The sequence below is a fragment of the Camponotus vicinus genome, unplaced genomic scaffold, assembly GCF_025532165.1.
Source record: "Camponotus vicinus isolate PSW18456_S1 unplaced genomic scaffold, iyCamVici1.0 SCAF_9, whole genome shotgun sequence".
NCBI lineage: Eukaryota > Metazoa > Arthropoda > Insecta > Hymenoptera > Formicidae > Camponotus > Camponotus vicinus.
Window position 1 is genome coordinate 17,204,221 of NW_028141981.1, and position 24,031 is coordinate 17,228,251.

At 31.0% G+C, this 24,031-nt stretch overlaps 2 protein-coding genes across 3 annotated transcripts in view; one reads left to right on the forward strand and one right to left on the reverse strand.

Moving 5' to 3' along the window:
* Positions 1-21,462, reverse strand: part of LOC145976673 (uncharacterized) — a 105,773-nt gene extending 84,311 nt beyond the window's left edge. The window contains exons 1-2 of the mRNA XM_083107960.1: positions 21,420-21,462; positions 20,694-21,194 (exon numbers count right to left, since the gene is read on the reverse strand). The gene's annotated coding sequence lies outside the window, so the exon portion shown is untranslated. The remainder of the gene's footprint in view (positions 1-20,693; positions 21,195-21,419) is intronic.
* Sprt (PDZ domain-containing protein sprite) overlaps positions 1-24,031 on the forward strand; it is a 61,603-nt gene that overhangs the window by 5,284 nt on the left and 32,288 nt on the right. The window contains exons 2-3 of one of the 2 annotated variants that reach the window (XM_083107947.1): positions 18,371-18,507; positions 19,266-19,359. In XM_083107947.1, the coding sequence (XP_082964073.1) occupies positions 18,428-18,507; positions 19,266-19,359 (174 nt within the window). In that variant the 5' untranslated portion in view covers positions 18,371-18,427. Of the gene's footprint in view, positions 1-18,370; positions 18,508-19,265; positions 19,360-21,897; positions 22,152-24,031 lie in introns of those variants that run through there. The other variant, XM_083107948.1, reaches the window with a different exon arrangement.

The window sequence follows — 24,031 nt, forward strand, 5'->3', positions numbered from 1 at the left end:
AATTAGATTCCAGATGAACATGATAGGCGACAATGGAAAGAAACGGAAATTATTTCGTCAAACAGGATGAGACCTCTTGTAAGAAGATCAGAAGGGAAACCGCGAAGGGTGAGAGAAATAGCCGGAAATTGTGGCGGAAGTTAAAAACTTAACGAATGTTCAATGTCGTAGGTTTTACGCATATTTGTGAGTTAACTAACAAAAGTCTGCCGAATCAAATTTGTTAGAAAAAAAGCGAGAGTCATAAGATAGATGTACAAATTATAACTTAATATAAAAACTAAAACTTTTATTGGAGGGGTTTAAGAAAAAATAGTTTAATTATATATTACGTGCGTACGTGTGTGTATGTGTGAGATTTTATTTTTTACATGGTGCAAAAAGCTATTACGTGTCTTTTAATTAAATCACAAATCGTCTTGATGCAACAACTTCCAACACATTCGAATCTTTAGCTCTTATAAAGTTAAGATAATATATTCTAATGTATTAAAATTATATACGGACTATCTCGATCGAAACTTGATTTTTCTTGTTATCAAAATCCTAAATTATTGTTGGCATGGTATAAAATATTGCAAGATAACATAGTTTATGCTTGTGTAGTAACATGACTGCCATTAAATTATGTTTAATATTTTCTTAATACCCTTCATCTCCTATTAGATATTAATCAAAGTCGGATAAGGTTGTAATGGCCCCAAGAATTATGTGTCTTAGCAATGTATCGAAATTGAGTATCGAGAAAACATTGTAGATGTAATTATTATACTTAAAGAAAACTGGATTACTGTCACGTGCGCGCGTAATTGCAGTGTAATAAAAAATCCAAAAATATAATTTTATTTTTAAAAAATTATTATAAATAATTTATATATGCTGATATATATAAATTTACATTTGTATTTAAAATTTAAAAACAATTATTTCAACCATATTCCAAATAAAAGAACAAATAATATTTTCCAAATGAAATATATAACAAACATTTTTAAAAACATTTGCAAGACATTATCAAACGTTTTTCGGACATTTAGTGTACCAGACAGTACGGATATACATACTTCCTTAGCACCTGTCGCCAGGTGTGTCCGCCTGTTAGAACGTCCAAAGATTTCCCAGGAGAAGCATCGTACTAAAGTAATTTTCAAAAAATTCACACGCCCATATTATTGAACACTTTATCTGACAAGACAGTTCACAAAAGAAGAGAAAATTTGTGTAAAAACATTATTTGCTATAAAGCTAGTATTTGTATAATATTTTATATATATTTACAATACTCTTTTCTTTCTAATAGTTAATTATAACTTTCATTGAGTATTAACTTTTTACCATAAAATATACTTAAGAAAACGCGCAGAAGAATTTTTGTCTCTTATCTTTTCTACATTTATAATTTTAATTCAATCTACTTCTGCTTCATTATTTTATACCGCCATGTTACTAGAATATACTTAATATTTCATTGATTTAATAAGCGTGAATATTTATAAAGAATTAATCAAAATATCATTGTCTTCGCATTTTAGAAATGTCATGTTATTCATAGAAAATCTTATGTTATTCCATGTTACTCCAAAATAAATGGAAAATATTGTTTATGTAAAGGCAGAAGATAAAGATGCTTCGATGCTTCAAGCTCACACAACTGTCACAGATACGTCACTTACAGTGTTCGATAATTAAAAGCATATCGGAATAGAATCTTGGTACCGCGTAATTAAATATGATTGTTCGTTACAGAGCTTCGATATCGCTACTCAAGTCATTTGGATAACGATATCGATTCCGATATCAATTCAATATCGACATTCTTTTAAACGAAGAGGATTTCTCTACTATTTCTCTATTTATCTCCAAGAGTAATAAAGATATAAAGCTCCGCAATAATGCTTTCATTAATATTATATTTATATTAATAATTAACAAAAAAATTTGTATAATTTATTAAATATACATTTTTTATAATCAATAGTTTTATCTCGTAGACGTTTTTCTGCAATACTTTTTTCTGCAGATTTTTACTTTTATTTATTTTAGAGCTCTCTAAGTTTAATTAAAATTTCCGGTGTGACAAGATTTCCTTATTAAATGTCAGTCTTATCATTGAGAAAATCAAAGAGTAGCAACGTCGCCGCGGTGTATTGAATCATTAATATTCTGGATATGAAATATAAGCATGGCTTGTATTTCGAATCGCAAAGAACTAATTACATCGCGTATAATAAATCTATCGATCGAGTGTGCGCAGTCAGTGTAACAGAATCGGTTCATCTGATGGTTAAATACGCACGAGTTAAATATACGTGAGAGTCTGAGACGCGGAAAATTTAGCTCGTGAAACAGCTCGTTGAATAATAATTGCGCCGCGAAATTATATCTGCAAATTCACTACTTCTATCGGTCACGATTATTAACGAGCGGTAATTTGACGATAAATTTATCCTCGAGTGTGTTTGTCCCCTGCCGCCTGGCCGACAACTTCAAGTTTTACCTCCGCAAATTATGCCCTAATGACGACCCTTCGCTCTCTCGTCGTTACATAAAAAAGTTGTTCGTCACATTGTAAATTGTCCGCGTGGAAGTTACGAGAGCTGCTTCTAGAATTAACACTGTGATGTTAATCGATACTCTCGTTAGGCCGGTTCTTGAGCCTTTATAAAGAGTATGCTCTTTTATCATTTTATATGCATGTACACCCTATGTAAGAACTTAAGAGAATATTGAAATTTTCTAGACTTCTTATTTTCTGCAACACCGATTCCGCCCACAGCGCGATAAAAAATGAATTCTAACTAACAATTTTATATATATTTGCATCAGAAGTATGCTTTAAGAAAACTATGGCTCTTCAAAAGTTATCTAGAAAGTTTTTTTCAAAAATATTAAATTATTATCTCGTTAATGTTTAAACTTTATATTAAAAGATGTATTAATAATATTTGAAATATAGAATTGTTTTTATAAAATAAAGCATGTATTATCGTACTGATTCCTCGCTGATTTTATGTCTGGTTTACTTTTAAAAAAGACATGTTAAATTGATGCTAAAAAAACGAGAGTTTTCATTTAAAACGAAAATATTTACTACCACAAGTTTATTAATCAATTTGTTATATATTCTTTGAATCCCGGAGAAAAATCTGCGTGACGGTTGGACCGCTTGGCAGATCTGACGGGTCAATATTTCACTTCTTAACGCCTTGTTAAATCTTTGAATAATTATCACGGGAGCTGGAACCTATGCAAATATAATTGCATCGGAATCGCAACAAGTAACGAAACTTTTAATGAGCAAAAACCCACAGGACGATCAATTTCATAACGGATTCGAGGGCTTGCGACGATTCCGTAGTGTATAACGAATACCGTTAGGAGAGATTATTCTCGTTACGTGAGGCACGACATTTTTTCTCTCGATTCGCGGTCTGGCAAACGAGTTGTTTTTTTAAGCGCTTATCCGTGTTCGTTGTCTCGAGAGAGGCTTTTTTACTCTTTGGGACGAATTGATCGGATAGTTACGATAGCTTTATCGTAACATATGCCGATGAAAGGGACAAATTCCAGTTTTAAAGGGACAAATTCCAGTTTTGTTTCATATCGTCACATATATGCGTATGTTTATTATTCTTACATGTTAATTAATTTGATTCTACACAGTTTTTATATGTAAATAATTTTATTTTTTTGCGATATTTTTTCATAAAAATTATTGTAATGAAAAAAATTATATATCATTTTTTTATTTATGGAAACTAATATAATACAGGACTAAGTTTTTTACTTTTTAATTTTTTCAAAATATTTTATAATTCCAGTTGGAGCACTATTAAATAAATATCTTCCGAATAATCCAAAAATAATAGTTTCATATATACTTTTCATTCTGCAGGTTTCTGAATCTCAAACATTTAAACGATATAGCTATTTCGATTATGGAATATAAAAGTAATAAAAAAAATAAATCAATATATTATGTTAAATAATCATTCACGACAGAGACATTATTATATTAATTAATATATTATCTTATTGTTTCAGAGTGATAACACTTCGATTTGTAATAACATATACATCAAATGTAACATGATCAATAGGATGAAATGTTTATCGTTGTTGTTAACGGACGTGAATATTTATGTTATGTTATTTTGTCTATTAAACAATCCTTAATTTTCGTTATGTATCATCTCTTTTACACATCGAGATTTATTGCTTTATGTAGAACGAAAGAAAGAAATAGAGAGATGCGCAGGGTGAGGTCATAAAATAAACGTCAAGTCTAAACGTATCGTAAAATATTCGTGAATATTGCACCCGTATACGCCCTTCGCGCGTTTGTACGTACTACGAATCCTAACTAGGCACTTTGCGACTCGTGGTCCAGGGTTTATGATAACCGCTGTTTATGCTTCGTGGGAATAATTGAAGAGATGAACGCGAAACTGCATCGCGATATTTAGCTGTGCTTGAAACGTTACTGGCGGATTACAGATGGAAATTGGAAGCGACCGAAGAGAGAAAGGAAAAAGCGTCGTCGCTCGTAACCGGAGCTGTTCGGCCAGATATTTATGACGAACGTTATGTATTCATCAGAACATGATTGGGGAGTTTTCGTCCCGAACATATGACGCGGGAATGCCGGCGAGTCTTTGAAATAAATCGATAGTGATAGTGTACAATTTCCGCTATAGAAAACGATCTGTCTTCAAATCAAGAAATTATATCTTTAGATTCTACATATGAAGAATGCATAAGTTGGAGCACAAATTAGAGTTGGAGCACTAAATATTTAATTTATTTAATATATATTTCCATAATATTCATATTTTGCTCAATTGTATATCATTATGCAAAATTATGAGTCTTGCAGTTATGATTTTGTATCATATTAGAAAAAAGTTTTTTAGAAATCTTTCGGATATTTAAAAAAAAATATTTTTATAAATTTTTATTTTATATTTGTGAGAAAGAACTTTTTACTTGCATTATTTTCACAAATTATTATAAAATCATTTTTAATCCGAAAATAAAAATAAAGAAATTATTTAAGAATCAATTCGTAAATATTTTAAAAGAATATCATTCGAATATTTAAAGGTTGGAAAAATGGTAAAAATGGTATAATATTTATATGTATTATCTACATCGTATAGATCGTTATGCTTATATGTAAGAATATATGCAACTATTGCTTTTATCTAGGATTTATTAATGAAGGAAATTATTATCTACTATTCACTATAACTATAGACGATCTATAAGCTACTACATACATTGTCAATAGCAATTTATCAACTATTGGCATCGATTCACAGACAGTGGCAAACTCGTACGTTAATAACTTATACGCAATAATTTACTTATCTCCGTTTCCCAACCGATGTTTCTCTATAGATACTACACTTATCCACGAAACAATTTATAATTGGCATCCATGCAAATTGACAGTAAGAGACAATCGCTGTAAAATGCTATTATACTTAAATTAAACGCAACACAATTGTTGCTAAATATGTTGTTAATTATTCTGAATAAAACATGACCAAAATTTTATCACTATATTTTGGGAATTTGTACAAAATGTAGAATATCCATTTTAATAAAACAAACAGTATAACATATAACAAACAGTATAACATATAAGATAAGAAAGAAAAATTATAAAAAAAATATATTTCGATTCCAACAATATTAATAATATATTTCAATCAATTTTTTCCAGAACTTTTTCTTAAAGTCTTTTTCTCTATTAATTGATATTTTGTTTTTATAATTTTTGAATAAATGGAATTTCGAACATCTAGCTCTCTCTCTCTCTCTCTCTCTCTCTCTCTTTTTCCTCCTTATATAAAATTTTAGTTAAAAAATTTTATCATAATTATTCATCAATATCACAAATACTCTAGGCAAATAACTTTAATACAATTGAAATTGTACGGAATGCAGAATCATGTTTAATGTAGAGTAACTTCACAGTCGGTTCGCTATTAGTCACAGTTTAAATGTACGTTTCAAGTTTGCAAACTACATTACAAAGTCAGAATGTTCGCCAAAGTGGTTGCAGAACATTGCGATATTTCGTGAGAAACGGAAGCACCGTACCACAGCGATCCGGCAACGCAAAAAGCATCAGACAATGAATGGATTCTTGAAACGGAGCAGTTGGAAGCGCGCGTAATGATACCTTGATTCTCGTGCACGTAATGATACCTTGATACCTCCTTTCCGTTTGATATCTTTACCGCTTGCTATTTGTCATGACGTCCCCAGTGCAATTTCTACATAGCGGAAGGAACAGTCATATTTAAATAAAAACGTCTCATTATATATTATTATTTATTGAAAATTGACAATTGAGGACTTGACCGCAAATATTCTATGTTCAGAATATTTTCCTAACTTTCTTTTAAAAAATATGTCATTTTTCATGAAGAAAAAATTATATGCTCGATATATTTCAATATATTCAACATACTCTCAATGTTACACGTAACTACACCTATATCTGAGCTATCATTTACGTCCTTGTGTAGTCATCGATCGAGTTATGTAGTAAGGCCCGTGACGACAGAATACAGATGGAACGCATTAAAGCGAAACCATCGCGATGTACATTAAAGATTATCGTAAGATAGGTAAGACTATAAGGTAACATTGTATTATACCGAGAAAAAAATTTTAGGTTGTTTAACATTTAATAAAATAATTGGTAAGATAGAGAGAAAGAGACAGAGAATCTCAATTTCAATTTTAATTGATACAATTATGCACTTGCTGAATCTTTTAACACATTATAATAAACAATTCTAAAAAATCTTTCTTTATTTTTAACAAGTAATAATGACACATTTTTATCAATTTAGCAAAGCTAAAAAATTATAATATGAAATTTTATCGATTACAATTTTGCATGTTTTTAAATTTTTTTCAATGAAACTCATTCGAAAGATTTCAACTATAAGATTCCCTTCTTCTCATCGTTCCTATCGTTTTTTTCAGTCTCGCGTTACTCGCCGACGTCTTGCTTCTTATCAAACGTTATCCGTCCGCGCGATTATTCATAGAGCATGAATAATGGAACACGCTCATCGGCGGAATTGTAGATAACAGCTTTCAGATCCGAGAGGATCAAAATCGTTCGCGTATGATTCGAAATTCTCGTCGACAAACATGCCGGAGACTAAATCAGCGGCATGTATCCGGTTGTCGTGTCTTCATAATCGTCGACGGGACGGACTTACTTCCCGTGCCCGGATCAGTAAATCAATCACCGAAGAATATCCGGCGATATATTGTTTCGAAAATTATTACGCCGACTCTTACGTATGACACGCCGCAAATTCGATCCGTCGATAAATAATCGAGCTAAACCCACTAGTATCTATACACACACACACACATATATATATATATATATATATATATATATATATATATATATATATACAACAGCGTATCTGTACTTTCTGCATCTTTAAACCTCGCAGACTTTCCTTCTTCCCATTGCATATATCATTGATTGTACGGGGGCGAGGTGAAACTCGGTTCACTCGACTGAATCTGGCGTGCGAACGCGGCGAATCATGCACATCTTCTTCGCGGAATACGCCGCGGAGGCATAATTTAATAATAGTCCTTCGAAGTTGAAAAAAGAAGAATCCCGATATACAGTCTAGCTTATTCAATTTCTCGTTATAAACTATTACTCGATATAAATTTTCAATATCAATATTCTCTTCCATAATCACAAAATATTGGACAAGTTTAAACTGCGTACGAATAGAGCTGTGATTTATGAAAAGAATTTACAAAGAGACGTATTATATAATGAGATTAGCTAAATCCAGGAAAATCCATATTTATGTACAATATTTAAAATAATATTTAATTTTGGCATTTTTTAAAACTATATTTTTAGTTTTAAATATTTTTATATCTTTTTTCTTATAGTATTATATTGATAATATATAAAGGCAATAATTAATTATATGAACTTAACCGGAAAAATACAAAAAAAACTAATATTAAAGGAAAGATACAACAATATCAGTAAGCGAGAGACTTAGGATAAGAAATTACAATTTAATATAAATTCAATTAAATGAAAATAATTCGATAAACTTTTTGTTGAAGAAATGATTTTAAAGTTATTAATTCCTTTTATTTATTGACTTGATCATCGTTCTCTTTTTTTTCAAAGAAAGTTTGTCAGACGTAAAAATAAGCAAAAAAATATTTGAAAATTTTCAATTAAATTTCTACGATTGTTAATTATTATAAAATTGATTTTTTAAGACTCACGTAATTTAATTCTCATCTTAAAATAGGAGTACCTTCATTTGTGAGCATCGAAGCGTTGCGTTATATAAAGAAAAATAAGACTGATGGAAATGTAATACGTAGTGTAATATGTTGAATAATTGAGGCTATATTCTGAGAACGAATCATGCGCACACATCAATTTTCGAGTGGTAATAAACAACTTGGCTAGAATTTTATTAATTTTATTCGTTTTCGCAAGAGAAGAAGAGAAGAGAAATTATTCCACAGCGATTAAGACTTCCTTCAGAATCGACGCTTCTGATATATCGTTTTTTACAGCGTATCGTAAAACATTCTTAACTTTCCACTATAATCCGGAGTCATTATAATATCTATTGCTAGGTACGATTTATTTCTTAGCAACATTGAAACTTCCTTCTATTTACTATTATACAGTTGAATGTTTTGTTTTAAAAATATTTAAATATATAATTAAATAATATAATTTATTTTAGTTTAAATTAAGATCGTTAAATTAACTATTAAATAACAAGAAAATAGGTTAAAAATATGATAAATTTAAACTGAAATTAATGCATATTCAAAAAAAATAATAAAATGTATTTTTTCCAAATTATTTTTATATTCATATTCGCTTTTTTTAATATTCATTCGCTTCTCTTTTTCTCTTTGATCCCGTCATCACTTATCTTCCTCACTACGCAAGAATGATTTCATGAGAGTGATGTGAGAGGACAAGCACCATTCATACAACTGCTGCCAGAAACGCGTTATTCCAGCCAGAAACGGTTGCCAAATCGTTTGTGACAGACGCACTATTAAAGCGCAATACATCACTGCCAGCGTAAACTAGCATGGGGAGCGCGAGATCCTAATTCATGAAGTGATGAGAAGGACCGGTTTGTGAATATCTCGTTGATAGACGAAATTGTTGCCGGCTTCATCCGCGCTTCCGGGTCCGGGAACGGAAAACATCTTGCCTGAGATTTTTTTTCCAAGACCCCTTCGAATGCAAGGGCATAAATCACGCATATTGACATAGTGTCCTCAGGGATGGTGGAAAAAGTGGTACGTAATAATAGTGAGAATAAACATACTGGCAACATATGTAAAAAAATTATGGTAGCAAATGTGTATAAATGTAACTTTTTTTTAGTGTGAAATTTCAGATATATATTTAGATAAAACAATTTTTTTCCGAAAAACTTAGTTTTAATGCATTTTATATTAGACAGATAAAACAAGCAAATGTATCTATATAATGCTAAAAATTGTACCAGTATAAAAATTTGTATTATTTATGACATTGCAACATCAATTAGCGCCATATATTTCTTCGATGATACAATTGAAAGTCATGTATTCCTTAAATAAATCAGATCTGTGGATTTTATATCTCTGCCGATTTTTTCAAGAGATGATTGAAAATATTGTTCTAATTCAATTTCCTCTTTATAGAGAACTTAAACCACGTTATACATGAGGATAATCCGAGATTAAATTGAAAACACAAGCGTAAGCTACGCGAAAGCCTCAAGAAAACATGCAAAATCGAAGAGAAAACTCGCGAGTTTGCCGAGATTATCGATTTTCTTCTCACAATCGTCGTCGTACAATTTGTCGGAGCTATCTCTGTCATTTGCTATAATTGTCATGATGACCGCGCGACAGCCGAGCTCTAAAACGCGTCGCGAATACGTCGGAACGGCGGAATAGCGTGTTTGTAATGCGATGACTCCCGGCTGCTGCATCTGCCAGTTCGCAAGTACCATGGGAAACAGACTGCTTTGCCATTTTCATTGCTCGAATCGTGTTATGCGAACTCCTCCGTCAGCTCTGCGAATAGCTCGAGGTGCGAAAATTTTTCGTTTCAGCGCATCAGAGCGATTACATTTGATTTCGCCTCGCAGCATCGAGTTATAAATGCTAGACGTTGCAGCGTTTTACAATGTTACTTGAATACTACCTTCCTACATCTCTTCTGTATCGCGATTATATAATTCCACAATACAAGCGATCCGTCTTCGAGATTGCGTGGCGTTAATAGAAAGTCTAAAATCGAAACTAAAAATCTATAATACGATATGTATCAAATCTCTCGAAGTATGAATGCAAATAATGAAATATATTGAATATCGAATAGTTAACAAATTTAATATAAAGAAGTAATAGATTATACTTTTTTCGTGTGTAAATGAATTATATTGTTTAGTATTATCCTAGTTCAAAAAATGATTTACAATTTCAAGTTATTTTCTTCCTCATTTCTATTTTTTTTTCTTGAATAGCTAGTAACGAAATAATGTTAATTTCACGTATATAGAAAATTTTTTACAAATATATATATATATGACTGAGAATTTAAACAATTTTCAATGATTTTAATTATTTTTTTAATAAACGTAACATGAGAATAATCTCCGTTATACTGCAAAATCTGTTTTAGTCATTTTATACTATAAAATATTCAATTGCACATAGGTTGCGTGAAATAGGATCGTAAAGATATCTTTGCGGTATCATTATCCTCGACAGTGGTGGCTTCATAAACAGATATACAGCTCCGCAAATTGCGAAAAAGGTTGCTGTATTCGACCAATGATTTCCGCCCTACATCATAAGAGCAGTCATGCGAGAGCACGCAATTACGAGAGACAGATTTTAAATTCGCGTATTTGAAACAATATTTATCCACAAAGTAATTTTAAATATTGCACTTTTTCTTTTTTTTTCTTTTGCTCTTGCTCGGGATTATAGAACTTTGATGAACTTAAAATTTAATTTTGCCTAATAAAAATATGATTGCTTTTTATTTTTTTAAAACATACAATTGTAGTTAAAACTCTATAAAACTGATTTAGTCCAAAATTAAATAAATACGATATTATATATGTGTGAAAATCATTGTTTAATTTATAAAAATTTTTCATTTTTTATTTCTTCGTTTATTCAAAAATTGGCTCGACATTGAAATAAATGTAATTTTTATAATCTAGTTTTTAATATTTTTGACATTAAAATAAATGTAATTTTTATAATCTAGTTTAATATTTTAATATTTCTTTTTAATATTTGTGATCGATAGGAATGATATCTATTAAATACAACTTAAATATTTAAAAGGATTAAACGTAAATCTTAATAAATACAAATCTGTGTATATATGTGTGTATAAATTAACAAAATATTTGCATTTACCAAGAACGGAAGCCCATTATTGTTTGAGCAAATAACGATATAACTATAAAAGTAATATTCCGTTATGAATAATAATAAAAAACGCTAACAAACACATACAAAGCATTATCCGGCGGAAATTCATACATAAGAGAGTACTTCTACTGCTGAAATACTTTATTTTACTACAGAAACTAATAATAGCAAATTCTTTGACAGAGTCTTTAAATGGATAGCCTTTTAAAGAAGAACAGTTAAATGATACTCGAATTGGTAATCGCATGACGATTATCATAAATTATCAGATGTATGTAAATATCTAAGCTTAAAGAAACTTAGCAGACGTGGCTTCAAGTCGATCGGCACTTTCGTTTCTTCTAAACTCAGGAAGCTTATCAATGTATGAGACTTTTATCGCGGATCATTGAACACCGAAGAATATTATTAGTACTTCCGAAGTAATTAGCGTTAAGGTATGCTCTTTTATAAGCTTGTCTTTTATTGCTTTGCTTTTATTATTATGGAAAATGTTCAGTACATTAGGAATGTTGCGACTAGCGTGCATACAAGAGAATGCACAGGAAGATCGCGAGGTGAGAAATTCTGGCAAAAGTAAAATAGAAGTATAATCAACAAAAAGTACCGTTGCTTCTACAAACAAGTTTTCTTGATAAATTTAAAGGATAAAGTTGTTTTAATTCAAACGAATAAACTATCAAAGATAACTTCTTCTCAAGAGCACGTAAGTTGGAAAATCCAGACATAATCATAAAAGTTTAGTATTCATACTGGCAAACGCTTTTCATGCGACAAATCGCAATGATTACCAATGGAGACTACGGTATTTCTCTCTGCGCACCTATATACGCAAGTTATTATCCAGCTTATCTTTTTCTCCTTCTTGAATACGACGCGACGGCGGAAATGACATTCACGGAAGCTGAGGCAAATCTTTTTAGCGAGTAGCTTCAGAGATAAGTACGCAGATACGCACCAAAATACTCGAATAAAGGTTGCATTCAAATCGTAAAACCAAATAAATTCCAAAAGTAATATATCTTATAATTTCAAAAACAATTTTACGATCACGATATCTTATTATTATAAAAAATTATAATAAAGAATTATTTACATAAAACTATATTTTCAGAGTTATATTTACGGAGTGATATAAACACAATATTTCATAATGTACGCACACATACTTTATACATATAAAATAAAATAATATATATTTCTATTAAAACTAATCTTTCTTAGCAGTTGAAAAAGTAAAATAGAAATAATTTAATTCGCACATCACGGATAACGAAGGCTCGGATTAGATAAAGCTAAATTTGATCAGAAACATTCTTTCTTTGAATCGAAACCGGAATTCTAGTAGATCCGACATCGACTATTTCTTCAGATTGCCTTAACCGTGCTCTTAGATAAGTGAGAAATGCCGGCTCGTAATAATAATTGAGGAAGAAACTTTTTAACAAATAAGAGCGGGATACACAAAAAAATTGTGCTTTCTAGAAGATTTTATTTCTGCTTTCTAATTTATTTTAACCGAATTATTATATTTCAAAACTAAATTAAAAAGTTCATTTATTATTTCTATAAAATAGCGAATTTGCTCAATTTTTATAATTAATCTGCGCGGCCAATCTGTTTATTAACGCACATCTCGTGTATATATTTTTTTTATTTAAATAATCTGTAATTATATACTCACGTTTGACTCGAACTACGATTGGTGAAGAAGCTGAAACACATGTTGTTATTTATTAAGTTGCACGACTGACAAATAACACGTCGACAAGACGCATGCATCACGGCGTTATGTTTCCATTGTACGTCCTTGTATCGGTATATCAACGACAATGGGACTTTGCGATGCTCTTGGTGGAACGGTTATTTCGCCGTTTATTCGTACCTTATTATCGCGCAGATCGTATTACGATACCGTAAACTCGCGTTACACCCGCGTATCCTCCATTGCGTCTGCCGGGATTCCATTGTGCGATCGCATTCTCCTTTTTTAGCGTTCCATGCTTTTTGATGCGTATCGCGCCCGTCATTGCAACGCGTGTGCTTTTGCATTGTCGACGCTGACAAGACGTAATACCGAGATTTATTTCCACATAGATTGCCACATTAGCCACGTGCCCATCGCTAATGCTGCGTACAATTTTAATTACATGCGATGTCATATATAAATATCGAGGTGTTGCAATGTCTCTTTTTTTTCGCATCGTGCATATATTTCATCAAAATGCTAATATTAGCTCGTGCTAGGCAAGCTTAAATATATGGCACTTATGTGTAATCCAGCACAGCCAGATGGAAAGCTTAAAAAGCAATTTCTACTTGTATATATATTTCGTTTTGATTACATCGAGTCGCCGAAGAAATTGCACGCGTGGCTTTAAATCGCCCCATGTGTAATTTCGCGCGCTTATCTATTCAGTTGACATTTCTGAAACGTTGCTTTTAGAGATTCTCCAACTCCGATGAATCTTCCTGCAAAATCCGTGTGGGTAAATAGATCCTCGGAAGAGTCGCGATTTATATACGACTGTATGTATATTTATCACGGTAGATATGCAACTTTTAAGTACTCGATATTAATTCCGATTGATCGCGTATCAAATAGTAACAAAATATGCTGATCGCTTGCTATTACACATTCTCATTAATATATGACTCTATTAATTCTCAATATATACGCACACATATACATGTATATGTAAAATTTCTTTATATCTATAGTCACATACACACATAAAGAGATCTGAAGTTGAAATATCATTTTTACTGACAATAGTGATAGTGAGAATTAAGTTTCTGTCTTTTCTTTCCCATAATTATCAACGAACAGGCATCGAAACGGAAATCCACGACATCCGAAATCCCGAAAAATATCCGTCTCTGAAATTTCAACTCATTAAACTCACTGACTTTAGCTCGAAGCTACACCTGACGAACAGCTGTGTAACCGTCATAACTTCGTCACGGATCTTGATCATGGATAATTCACCCTTCTCTATGCCCTTTACAACGTATGTCGTCTGTATCGCGTGTGTGCACATAATATTCATAATAACAATCAGTAATATACAAGTAAAATTTGATATGTACCAGCTATTGTTTTAATCACAGATTTACTGCAACAATTGAAGCGGATATTACCGTCGTATTTTTTTCATAAAAATTGAAATTTTATAGAATTTTACACGTCTGACACACATTGGAATATTTATTCACATATTTGTCATTTACAGCTAATTATAATAATTATTTACGGCTACATTTACCTAACAAAGTATATTTATTTTATTTTGTCTATATTTCTTTTAAACTTATCTATTTTAAACTTATTTAAACTTGTATTTTTTAAATGGAGTATAAAATGTATAATATCTGTATGTGTTGCAAAAATATATAATCTATGAAAAAAATAAACTCACAAAAGAAGTATCTCTGTATTCCTAAATTTTAGCATTAATATGTAATACTATTCGGAAAAATATAGATATGTCAAAACATTATATTATTCATATTAAAAAGTCGATTTAAAATATAATATATTATTTATATTAAAAAATCTACAAATATATCCATGCAATATATAAATATTACTTTTATATTTAATCAAAAGCATAATAAAATATAAAATTTCAACTAAATTTTTCAACTTAAAAATTTAAAAATATTTAATGGTTACTCGCGCATATAATTAATAAGTAAACAAAGATTTAAATGAAGTTTTAAAAGAGAACGGAAGTATTTGTATGCACATAGAAATCTAATAAAAGCTTCGCATCAATGCAAATTTTTCTAAAACCTATCTCTGAATAGAATCACAGGCGTGGTCGTTCATTTATTTGTGCTGCAACACTATTATTTGAAAGCGATCCGCGACAGCGTGAAACGGCTTTGCGGCTGGTTGATCAAACTCATAAAGCTGTACGTGCCGTCGATATGTAACGTACGATCATTATCGTGTTTCTATTGATGTCTCCCCTGCGGGCTGTATTCTTACCATTACGCACGCGTCAAGGTCGACTTGTTAGACGTGCTCGTAATTAGTTGTAGTTTCAGAACACTATGCGATATCTATTCCGGATTACACAAAGTAACAAAGAACACGCTGCATTCAATTCGTTAATAATGTATGACGCAAATAGCGGAACACAGAACTGTATTAAAACAAATTGCATTATTATCGTGTAAATAAACTTGTATTTATATTTCTGTGTAAATTATTGATTTAAATTAATAAATTATTAATTTATTAATTTAAACTGACGGAGAGCATATATTTGAGTTTAGTTGTAGTCGTTTACGCGAAATAAAATTTATTATATTATCATATACTATATTATTACGCATCATAATGTGTACGATATAACATGTTTATTTTATATTGTTCATATACTTTCTGATACATTGCTGTATTTCATCGTATAAGTTCTTTTTCATTGCTTTTTATTGGAAAATATATACGAACGATTGAATTTTTGCTTGAATTTTATATTAAAAGATTTCTTTTTTTCACATTTAAATCTTGTTTCACGCTTCATCTTCTTTACAATTGATTTTTCATCTATTAAAGTATCCAATAAATGATTTGCAATTTCAATACAAAATGAATTTTATAGGTTTCTTGATAGAACGTACTTCAAAAGCTTTCATGCAAAAGGTTTCTTATTAAACTGAACAATAAGCTATGTATAATAGAAGATATTAAATTATTAATTGTAAGTAATATTTATCTTAAAAGATTTTTTATTAAAGTGAACAAGCTACGCATAATGGAAAATATTAAATTACCAATTATAAGTAATATTTATCTATGGATTTTTTTATCAATTTTGAATGAATTTTTATGAGAAATTAATTAACCATTTATTTATATTCATAACTTTTTATGTGCATATTTGAAACAGAGATTGAATACTTTGTAATTAAATATCAAATTAAAATTCTGTGTTAAAATAAAATTTATGCAAAGTTATTTTCCGCCTGTGATATTCACTTTCCAGGGAGTTTTTTATTTTTTCAATCGCTCATAAATTTAAAAGATTTTTATTTCGATTATTTTCACGTTACTTGATATCAAACATCAGCCGCTTATTTTCGAAGAAATAAAATTCACATTAATATCATCTTTTAATTGATTTATTTTTCACATAAAATTATTCCCAGTTGCTTCATCTAATTTTATGAAATAATAGACTTCTCATAATTGAAATTGCATATATCAGTACGATGTAAAATCTGATCAACCTTTCTTTCAGAATATTCTTACTTAAAATCGCAGAGTCTGATTAGATATCTGATTAGGCGAGTCCCGTTCATGCAACGTGTCGTGTGTTTGCGTTTATACACAAGCATACATGGAACACGTATATGAATTTCCGCCGTAGGCGGAGGAATGAACTTTCTCGCACATAACTTATGCAAATTAGTAGTCGGCCATTGTGCACGGTTGCTTAATACATTTGCGGATATCACTCGTAAAGCTTTGTTCAGAACGGTATCTTTAACATGTTTCCTCTAATAGGCTTTTCTGTATACTATAAGATCTTCCTTACGAGGCGCCAACGCGAACATGTACTTCGCATTGCATGTTGCTTAACTATATATTTAATCTGTTTCCATCCCGAGTTAGCGTAAAAAATGGATGAAACCACTTATTTTATTCCGAGAAAAGATAATAATATCAATTGTAATTTTAAGCTATTATGCAATTTTATATTTTTATGGAATAAGAATTATATAAAAGAGATGCTAAAAATTAATTTAAAAAATTGTTATAAAATTATTTTACACAACTTTTAGTTTTATATATTTCTTCCGTTTAAATATTTATGTAATCTTATTAATTTCTCTTTCGAACATGTAATCTTATTAATTTCTCTTTCGAACATAACTCTATGAATAAAAAACAAATATATTATGTATTATAATCACATATTGCAGTCACATGTAACTCTTTTATATAATTCTTACCTTTATATTTTCTATTATATTTTAAATATCTATTGATGTTTTTATAATCTATCTAATAGATTATATGGATATAAAATAATATACAATAATGATCGCCATTACTGCTCATCTGAATCGGATTTAACGCTGTCCAGCGTGCATGAGTCGATTATAGTGCGTAGGTTGCACACAGCGAGATCAGCTTGGCGCCTCCAAACACCGAACCGAGATCCGAACGTGGAGTTACGAGTAATCGAGGTCGTTAGGTTGAGATTGTTACGTGGGCCGCGTTACAATCGAGCTCGATAGCGAAGACTCGGATATTGGCAATGCGTGTTCCGCATCAAATCGATGTACCTCTTGTACGTCATCAATACACATTCCGACGTATTTACTCTACAAAGGCCAATTCTAAGAGATTGTGTGATGTACCGATTATCGCGTCTGTTTTGCAGAAAATTACCGCCGGTTTGATCTTTTCAATTACATTCGAGGATATAAAAACAATTATAAATTGCGATTAATGATAAATGCAGTTATGCCTCGTAATTATAAAAATAAATAAAAATTGATACTAATTATTTTCAAGTTAGGAATGATTGAAAAAAAAAAAAATGTTTTCGCGACCTAAACTAGAGAGAGAAGCAAATAAATTGGAAACCACATTTCGTAGCTAATTTTAGATAGAATTTACTTTAACGTAATTTTAGTTCGAGATTAAATTAGAGATATGCGGAAGTTCGAGAGCTGCGATAAACGATCTTCCTCGACAGTTTTGCTAAAAAGAAATTAATTTTAAATTAATCAAAAGAATCTCTACTACTAAAAATAAGGCTGTATTATCGTAAAAAAGACAATAAAATCCGAAATTTCGTTCATCACGTGCCCGAATTGATTTTTATAGCTACTCTTTCGATTGCAGATGTCAACGTGATTGGGCCAATTGAAAAGAGTCGTAAGAGATGCCGTAGTCGTCGCTATGAGCGAGAGCCGGTGCTACACGGATTCGCCTGTGCTCGCCGAACATCAGCCCTTCAACCGTAATGGGAAGACACTCAGGTACGATTACCATAAACGCAGGCCACGGCTAGTGTGCACTCTACCATCAACCTGCGAGCTTAATCGCCTGCGACAGGGCGAGCGTTGATCGAGCCATTGATTTATAGCTCATAATTGAAGAGTATAATTCGAGAGATCGCCAAGAGACCGCACGACGGTTACATCTATTTCGTTACTACGCAAACGAATTAAAAAACTTTGACATCGCAATTTCGCGGTTACTAGATATGTGTCACATATCATATATTTACTCTTTCTTCAAATAAAATTATCCGATAACATAACGATTATTATATTATTATTACAAGAAATTATATTATTAAATTCATTTTTTTATTAAATAATTTTTCATATTTAATTTGAGTTACAATATAAAAAATATTATATATGTATTTTCTCTCTCTATTCTTTCATTTATCTTTTGTTACGTATTCTTCCGTTCTAAATATTTTATATAGAAACGATACTAACAATATATTATTGGATTATTCAATATATTAACAATATATTATTGGATTATTCCGCTACGTTTATTGTACCAAAACTTTTTTGAAATTATCATTACCGTAGCATTATCGGTCAATAGCATTGCGAGAAGATGTCCGATCAGATTATCGATCGAATTATGGTCCTCGACTAATCAGATTATACCGCGGAAGCCTAGCTCCCGCTCGTGTCTCATAAAGTGGACTTAACACTAAAGCACAGATCCTACCCGCACCTCTTCTCATCGAAGACATAACGAGGGTTGATTTCAGGGGATCTAAGAAGAGCGTGCTGTTTTATACGACCGACTGCGGAGACGAAAAAGAGGACTTAGGTCTCAAGCTTCAGCAACGATCCGTCTCGTTGGTAAGTCTCGCATTAACGTCAAATCTGTGCTGGATTATGCGTAGCATTGGTTTTATATCAATACGCGGAAAAATCTTTCGATTAGTTCACAATGTACAATGTACGATTAAAGCTTTTATTTACGAATTTAATAAAAAAAAAGAAAAATGAAAGAATATATAATGATTTTGATAAAAGTTTTGATAAACATTCGAATTTATATTGTGTCTTTTAAATAAAAAAAATTTAATGTAATTTTTTTATTAAATTAAAATTAATTTTCTACGTTAATTTGTATTAAATTATCATTATGTCAGTTTATGTTAAATTGTAACAAAAATTCAATTTTTTATTATACTCTTATTTAGTGCTACAGCTATTAATTTTAATATAATTTATGTGCTAATATATTCGCACATTTATGTGATTAAGTTCGCGGCAATTTTTTCTGTTCGGATCCAAAGAGGTAACCGATTTCCATTAAGCCTGATGCTCTCTCACTGAATTATCCGGTCCCGTCATTATTCAATAGGGGGCTTAATGACGTGCGGCACCAAAACAATGCAGTATCGACGCTGCATCATATGAACCTTCGTATGAACTTCACGCACGCGGTGCAGGATACAATAGCCTTGTTGAAGGCTTTATCTAGGGTATAATTTAGCCGCGACACGAATGCAACGTTACTTTTAAATTAAACCATTGTCGACTTTTTTTCGTATACAAAATTAATCTCTGATAAATTTCAAAATTAAAATATTTCAATTTTATATAAGAGAAGTTAAACCGGTAATAATCTAGAAAATAAAATAATGTACGAATCATGTATTTTGCAAAAAATACGAAATCTGCATATCTCTGTTATCAGTGAAGGCGGAAGAGCCATTAGTAAATGGAAAAATCGATGATCGTTTTTCCTCGTCAAAGCGATAAAAGATAATCTCTCATCGTCATTATTTCACGGTTACAATAAAATATAATAAACAAGTACAAGGTATTTGATGAATTATCGTTAATGATATCATTATTTCACCTTAGTACTTTTTCTAATCTATCTTTTTGCATTATTACTTTCATTATGACACATAAATAAGAGAGAAAACATTCTAGTTGGAACATTTTTTAAAGTACTTTAATCACGTAATCACTGCAATACCGGAAATATCATAATGTCATCTCTATATATTATTATTTAATATTATTCAAGTTTTTAAATCTTTTTGGAAAGAAAATTAAAAATTGGCTAATTTATTTACATGCATTAAATTAATGATATAAAATAGATTACTACCGCAAAAAAATAAGCAATTAATTTAGTAAATAAAAAATTAATTAAATTATAAATGGTACTTTACCCCCGATTGCTCCAGTGTCGCCAGTCTTCCCGCGCTCCTTCTCCTCCTCCTCCTCCTCCTCTTCCTCCTTTGTCCTCTCGTTCATGCTGTTGCTTCATGACACTCACACAATAATTATGAAAGCAGTTAATAACGATCGCCCGCGCACTAATCGATAATCGCGCGATACTGTGCACGGCACTCCCGTAAAACATCGCACACGACACGCACTTTATTATATTACAACAATATTACAACAAAGAACAACGCCACGATCCGCTCAGTGCTCTAGAATCAGTGTAGCCAAACTTATTCTTTATTTTCAAGACGACAACGTCACGTTTATCACTAACGATCACGATTAATGTACGAATAGACTTGGACTAGAGAATCGATTTGTTCTATATCTATATAACGCTTTGTTAATGACTGAAAACTTCGAAAATGATATCGATGAACTCATCTTGATTCCTTTACTATGAGAATTGAATAAATAACTGATTGTGAGATGTGATAGGCAACCTGAAAATATACAATATGAAATATATATAATAACCTATACTTTATTTCGTTCGGCGAAAACGATGTATTTATTCTGACTTAAAACAAATTGTGCGTGAAATATCTGTGTCGTCATAGATAACGTTTCGACACGTTTATGAACTTATTAATTAATAAACGTTAAATGTAATATTATACGGAAAAGAGAGAGATGATAGAAAGTGATTCGTGTTATTTCCTACTTACCGAGGAATAATGAGATAATAAACGGGTAGCGATTCACATCTTCCACGCGCCAGTGTCACCGTACGAATGGCAAGGTCACCGCGCGTATGAACACATACCGTGAAGTACGTGCCAAAATTCGTGACGTATAACGCGCTCTTTATACGCAGTGTTCACATTGTTGCCATTTGTAGGACGAGGTCGAGTGAAAAGGTAGCGTCGTTCCGTATATTGTCGTAGTAAAATCGTATTTTAACCCTATTATTCGCGTAATATCGTGCAGTATCACAGTGAAACTGGTAATACTCTCTCCCTCTCTCCCTCCCTCCCTCCCTCTCTCCCTCTCTCTCCCTCTCTCTCCCTCTCTCTCCCTCTCTCTCTCTCTCTCACTCACTCTCTCTCTCTCTCTCTCTCTCTCTCGTTCTCGCTCTCGCTCTTTCTCGATTCTTTCTCTCTTTCTCTTTCAAATTTTTCAATAAAGCATCGCGAATACGGAATAAATCGACTCTGGTCGAGCAGTTTGTATTCTATTAGGTAGCAACATTCATTGTCATAGTAACTAATGCCGTTTCGCTACGTGATTTTCGAACATCGAGCGAATCATAATTTTCACGTTAATTTAGTCGCAATACATTATACATATTACGTGTGTAATTAACATCGGCAGTGTCGTGCGATCGTAATTAACTGTTTGCGTGAGTGAATATATAAGTCTGAAGGAACAACATCTAACAACAGCAGAGCAATCATAGGGTAAGCACAATTTATAATTTTTCTAATTTTTTATTCATCATAAATTAATTGCTCATTTAGTCTGTAACCGTAAGGTTTTGAATGTTTGAAATAAGTTAAAAATTTCGAAATAAATCTACATAAGTATGTGTGACCTTGGAAATAACATATATTTTTGATACTAATTAAATAGAGTGTGTGTCTTAAAGTTATAAAAAATTAAGCTTGAAAACTACGCGATACAATCCATCATAAACATTCCGTAAGCACGCTATATAATTTTTTTTCCGATAATATCATAGAATATACATTATAAATTATAATACATATTATAAATTATCATTCCTGTTATATATCTCAATGACTGGTCATATCACTAATTGTAAGACATTTCTATATAGTTTTTATATAGACATTTTTATATATTTTTATATTTTCTCTATTATATCATCATTGTTCTTTCTCCTTATTATTACGCGCTCTTTTTTTGTCTTCTAAGAACTCTTTTATTTTTCAATTTACAAATTAATTAAAAGTACGCGATCAGTTTTTAATTGCATTAAACATACAGAATGATTGATTTTGCTCATTTTATTTCTCATCGTTTCATTTTTATTACTGATAAATAAAACGTGAAAAAATACGGAATATTTATAACTTACAATACTCTCACCTTTCGCTTTTTTTTACGTTTATGAATTCAATTATTTTTATCACATAAATTTTTTTACTTTATTTAATTTAATTTAATTTAATTTAATTTTATTTATCTTGTCTTGCTTATATATACATATTTATTTCTTCACATGTACATTTTTTCCATTAAAATATTGTAATTATTTTTCTGCAGTTATTATTCCGGTTTATTTTTATTATTGTATATTTATTGTCTTCTTGAAAATAAGCATCCTGCCTAATAATAACTCGAGTACCTCGTCATAACTGACGTCCAATTTTCTAACTGTCAATTGTGCTGATTATCAACCATACTGGGTAGACAGTCTTTTGCTAGATCATAAACCTTTCACAATTCTATGGACGGTCTAACTTTCCATTTCGATACTATCGCACACCGTAAATTTCCGATCACCTGCTGTATCAGTCGTCCCGATAGTAACATCCAGGCGCTCCACGTAGACTCTTCATCATCATCTTCGTCCCTCATTATTATCCCTCACATATTCTCAGCGTTGATTTATGAACACCGAGGATTGTCGGTAGAAGCGATATCAACGACCGGTGATCCTGCGTTTCTTGCCTTCTGTCAAATCGCACTAAAAGCAAATTTACCTTTTCTAAGATTCCATGGAGAAAATGAAAAAACTAAAAGTTGCAATAAAATAGGACATTTGATAAAAGATTAATTCGCGTTAATTTTAATATTTTGTTTAACAATATCCTTACTAACTGTAAGATAACAACGCTAGAGATTTCTGATATCTTTTTCTATCTCTATAAATTAATCGCATTCTATAATAAATGTGTGTATTATATCTTTACTATATAGTATTATTTTTTAAAGTTACGTATATTATGAAAAATATAAATTATAATTATAATTATATATAAAAGAAAGATACACTTTTTACGCGAATGTGATTAAACGTTTTATGATAATTACATCTCAAAATTATTATAAAAATTATATCTTTTTATATAATTTCTTACATTCTTATATTGATTAAAATTTTTTTTTTCGTTTTGATTGTTTTTTCTTATATTGTGAATTTGTATTTGGATTCTTGTATGTGTGATACTGTAAAATTACATATTTATCTCAACAATCATGTAAATGGTTATTTATCAATCATTAATTGCAAGATATTTCACACACATACAATTTCTGATTCCGTAGCATCGAATATTAGCGGATCGGTATTTTCGTACCCGCCTACCGTCAA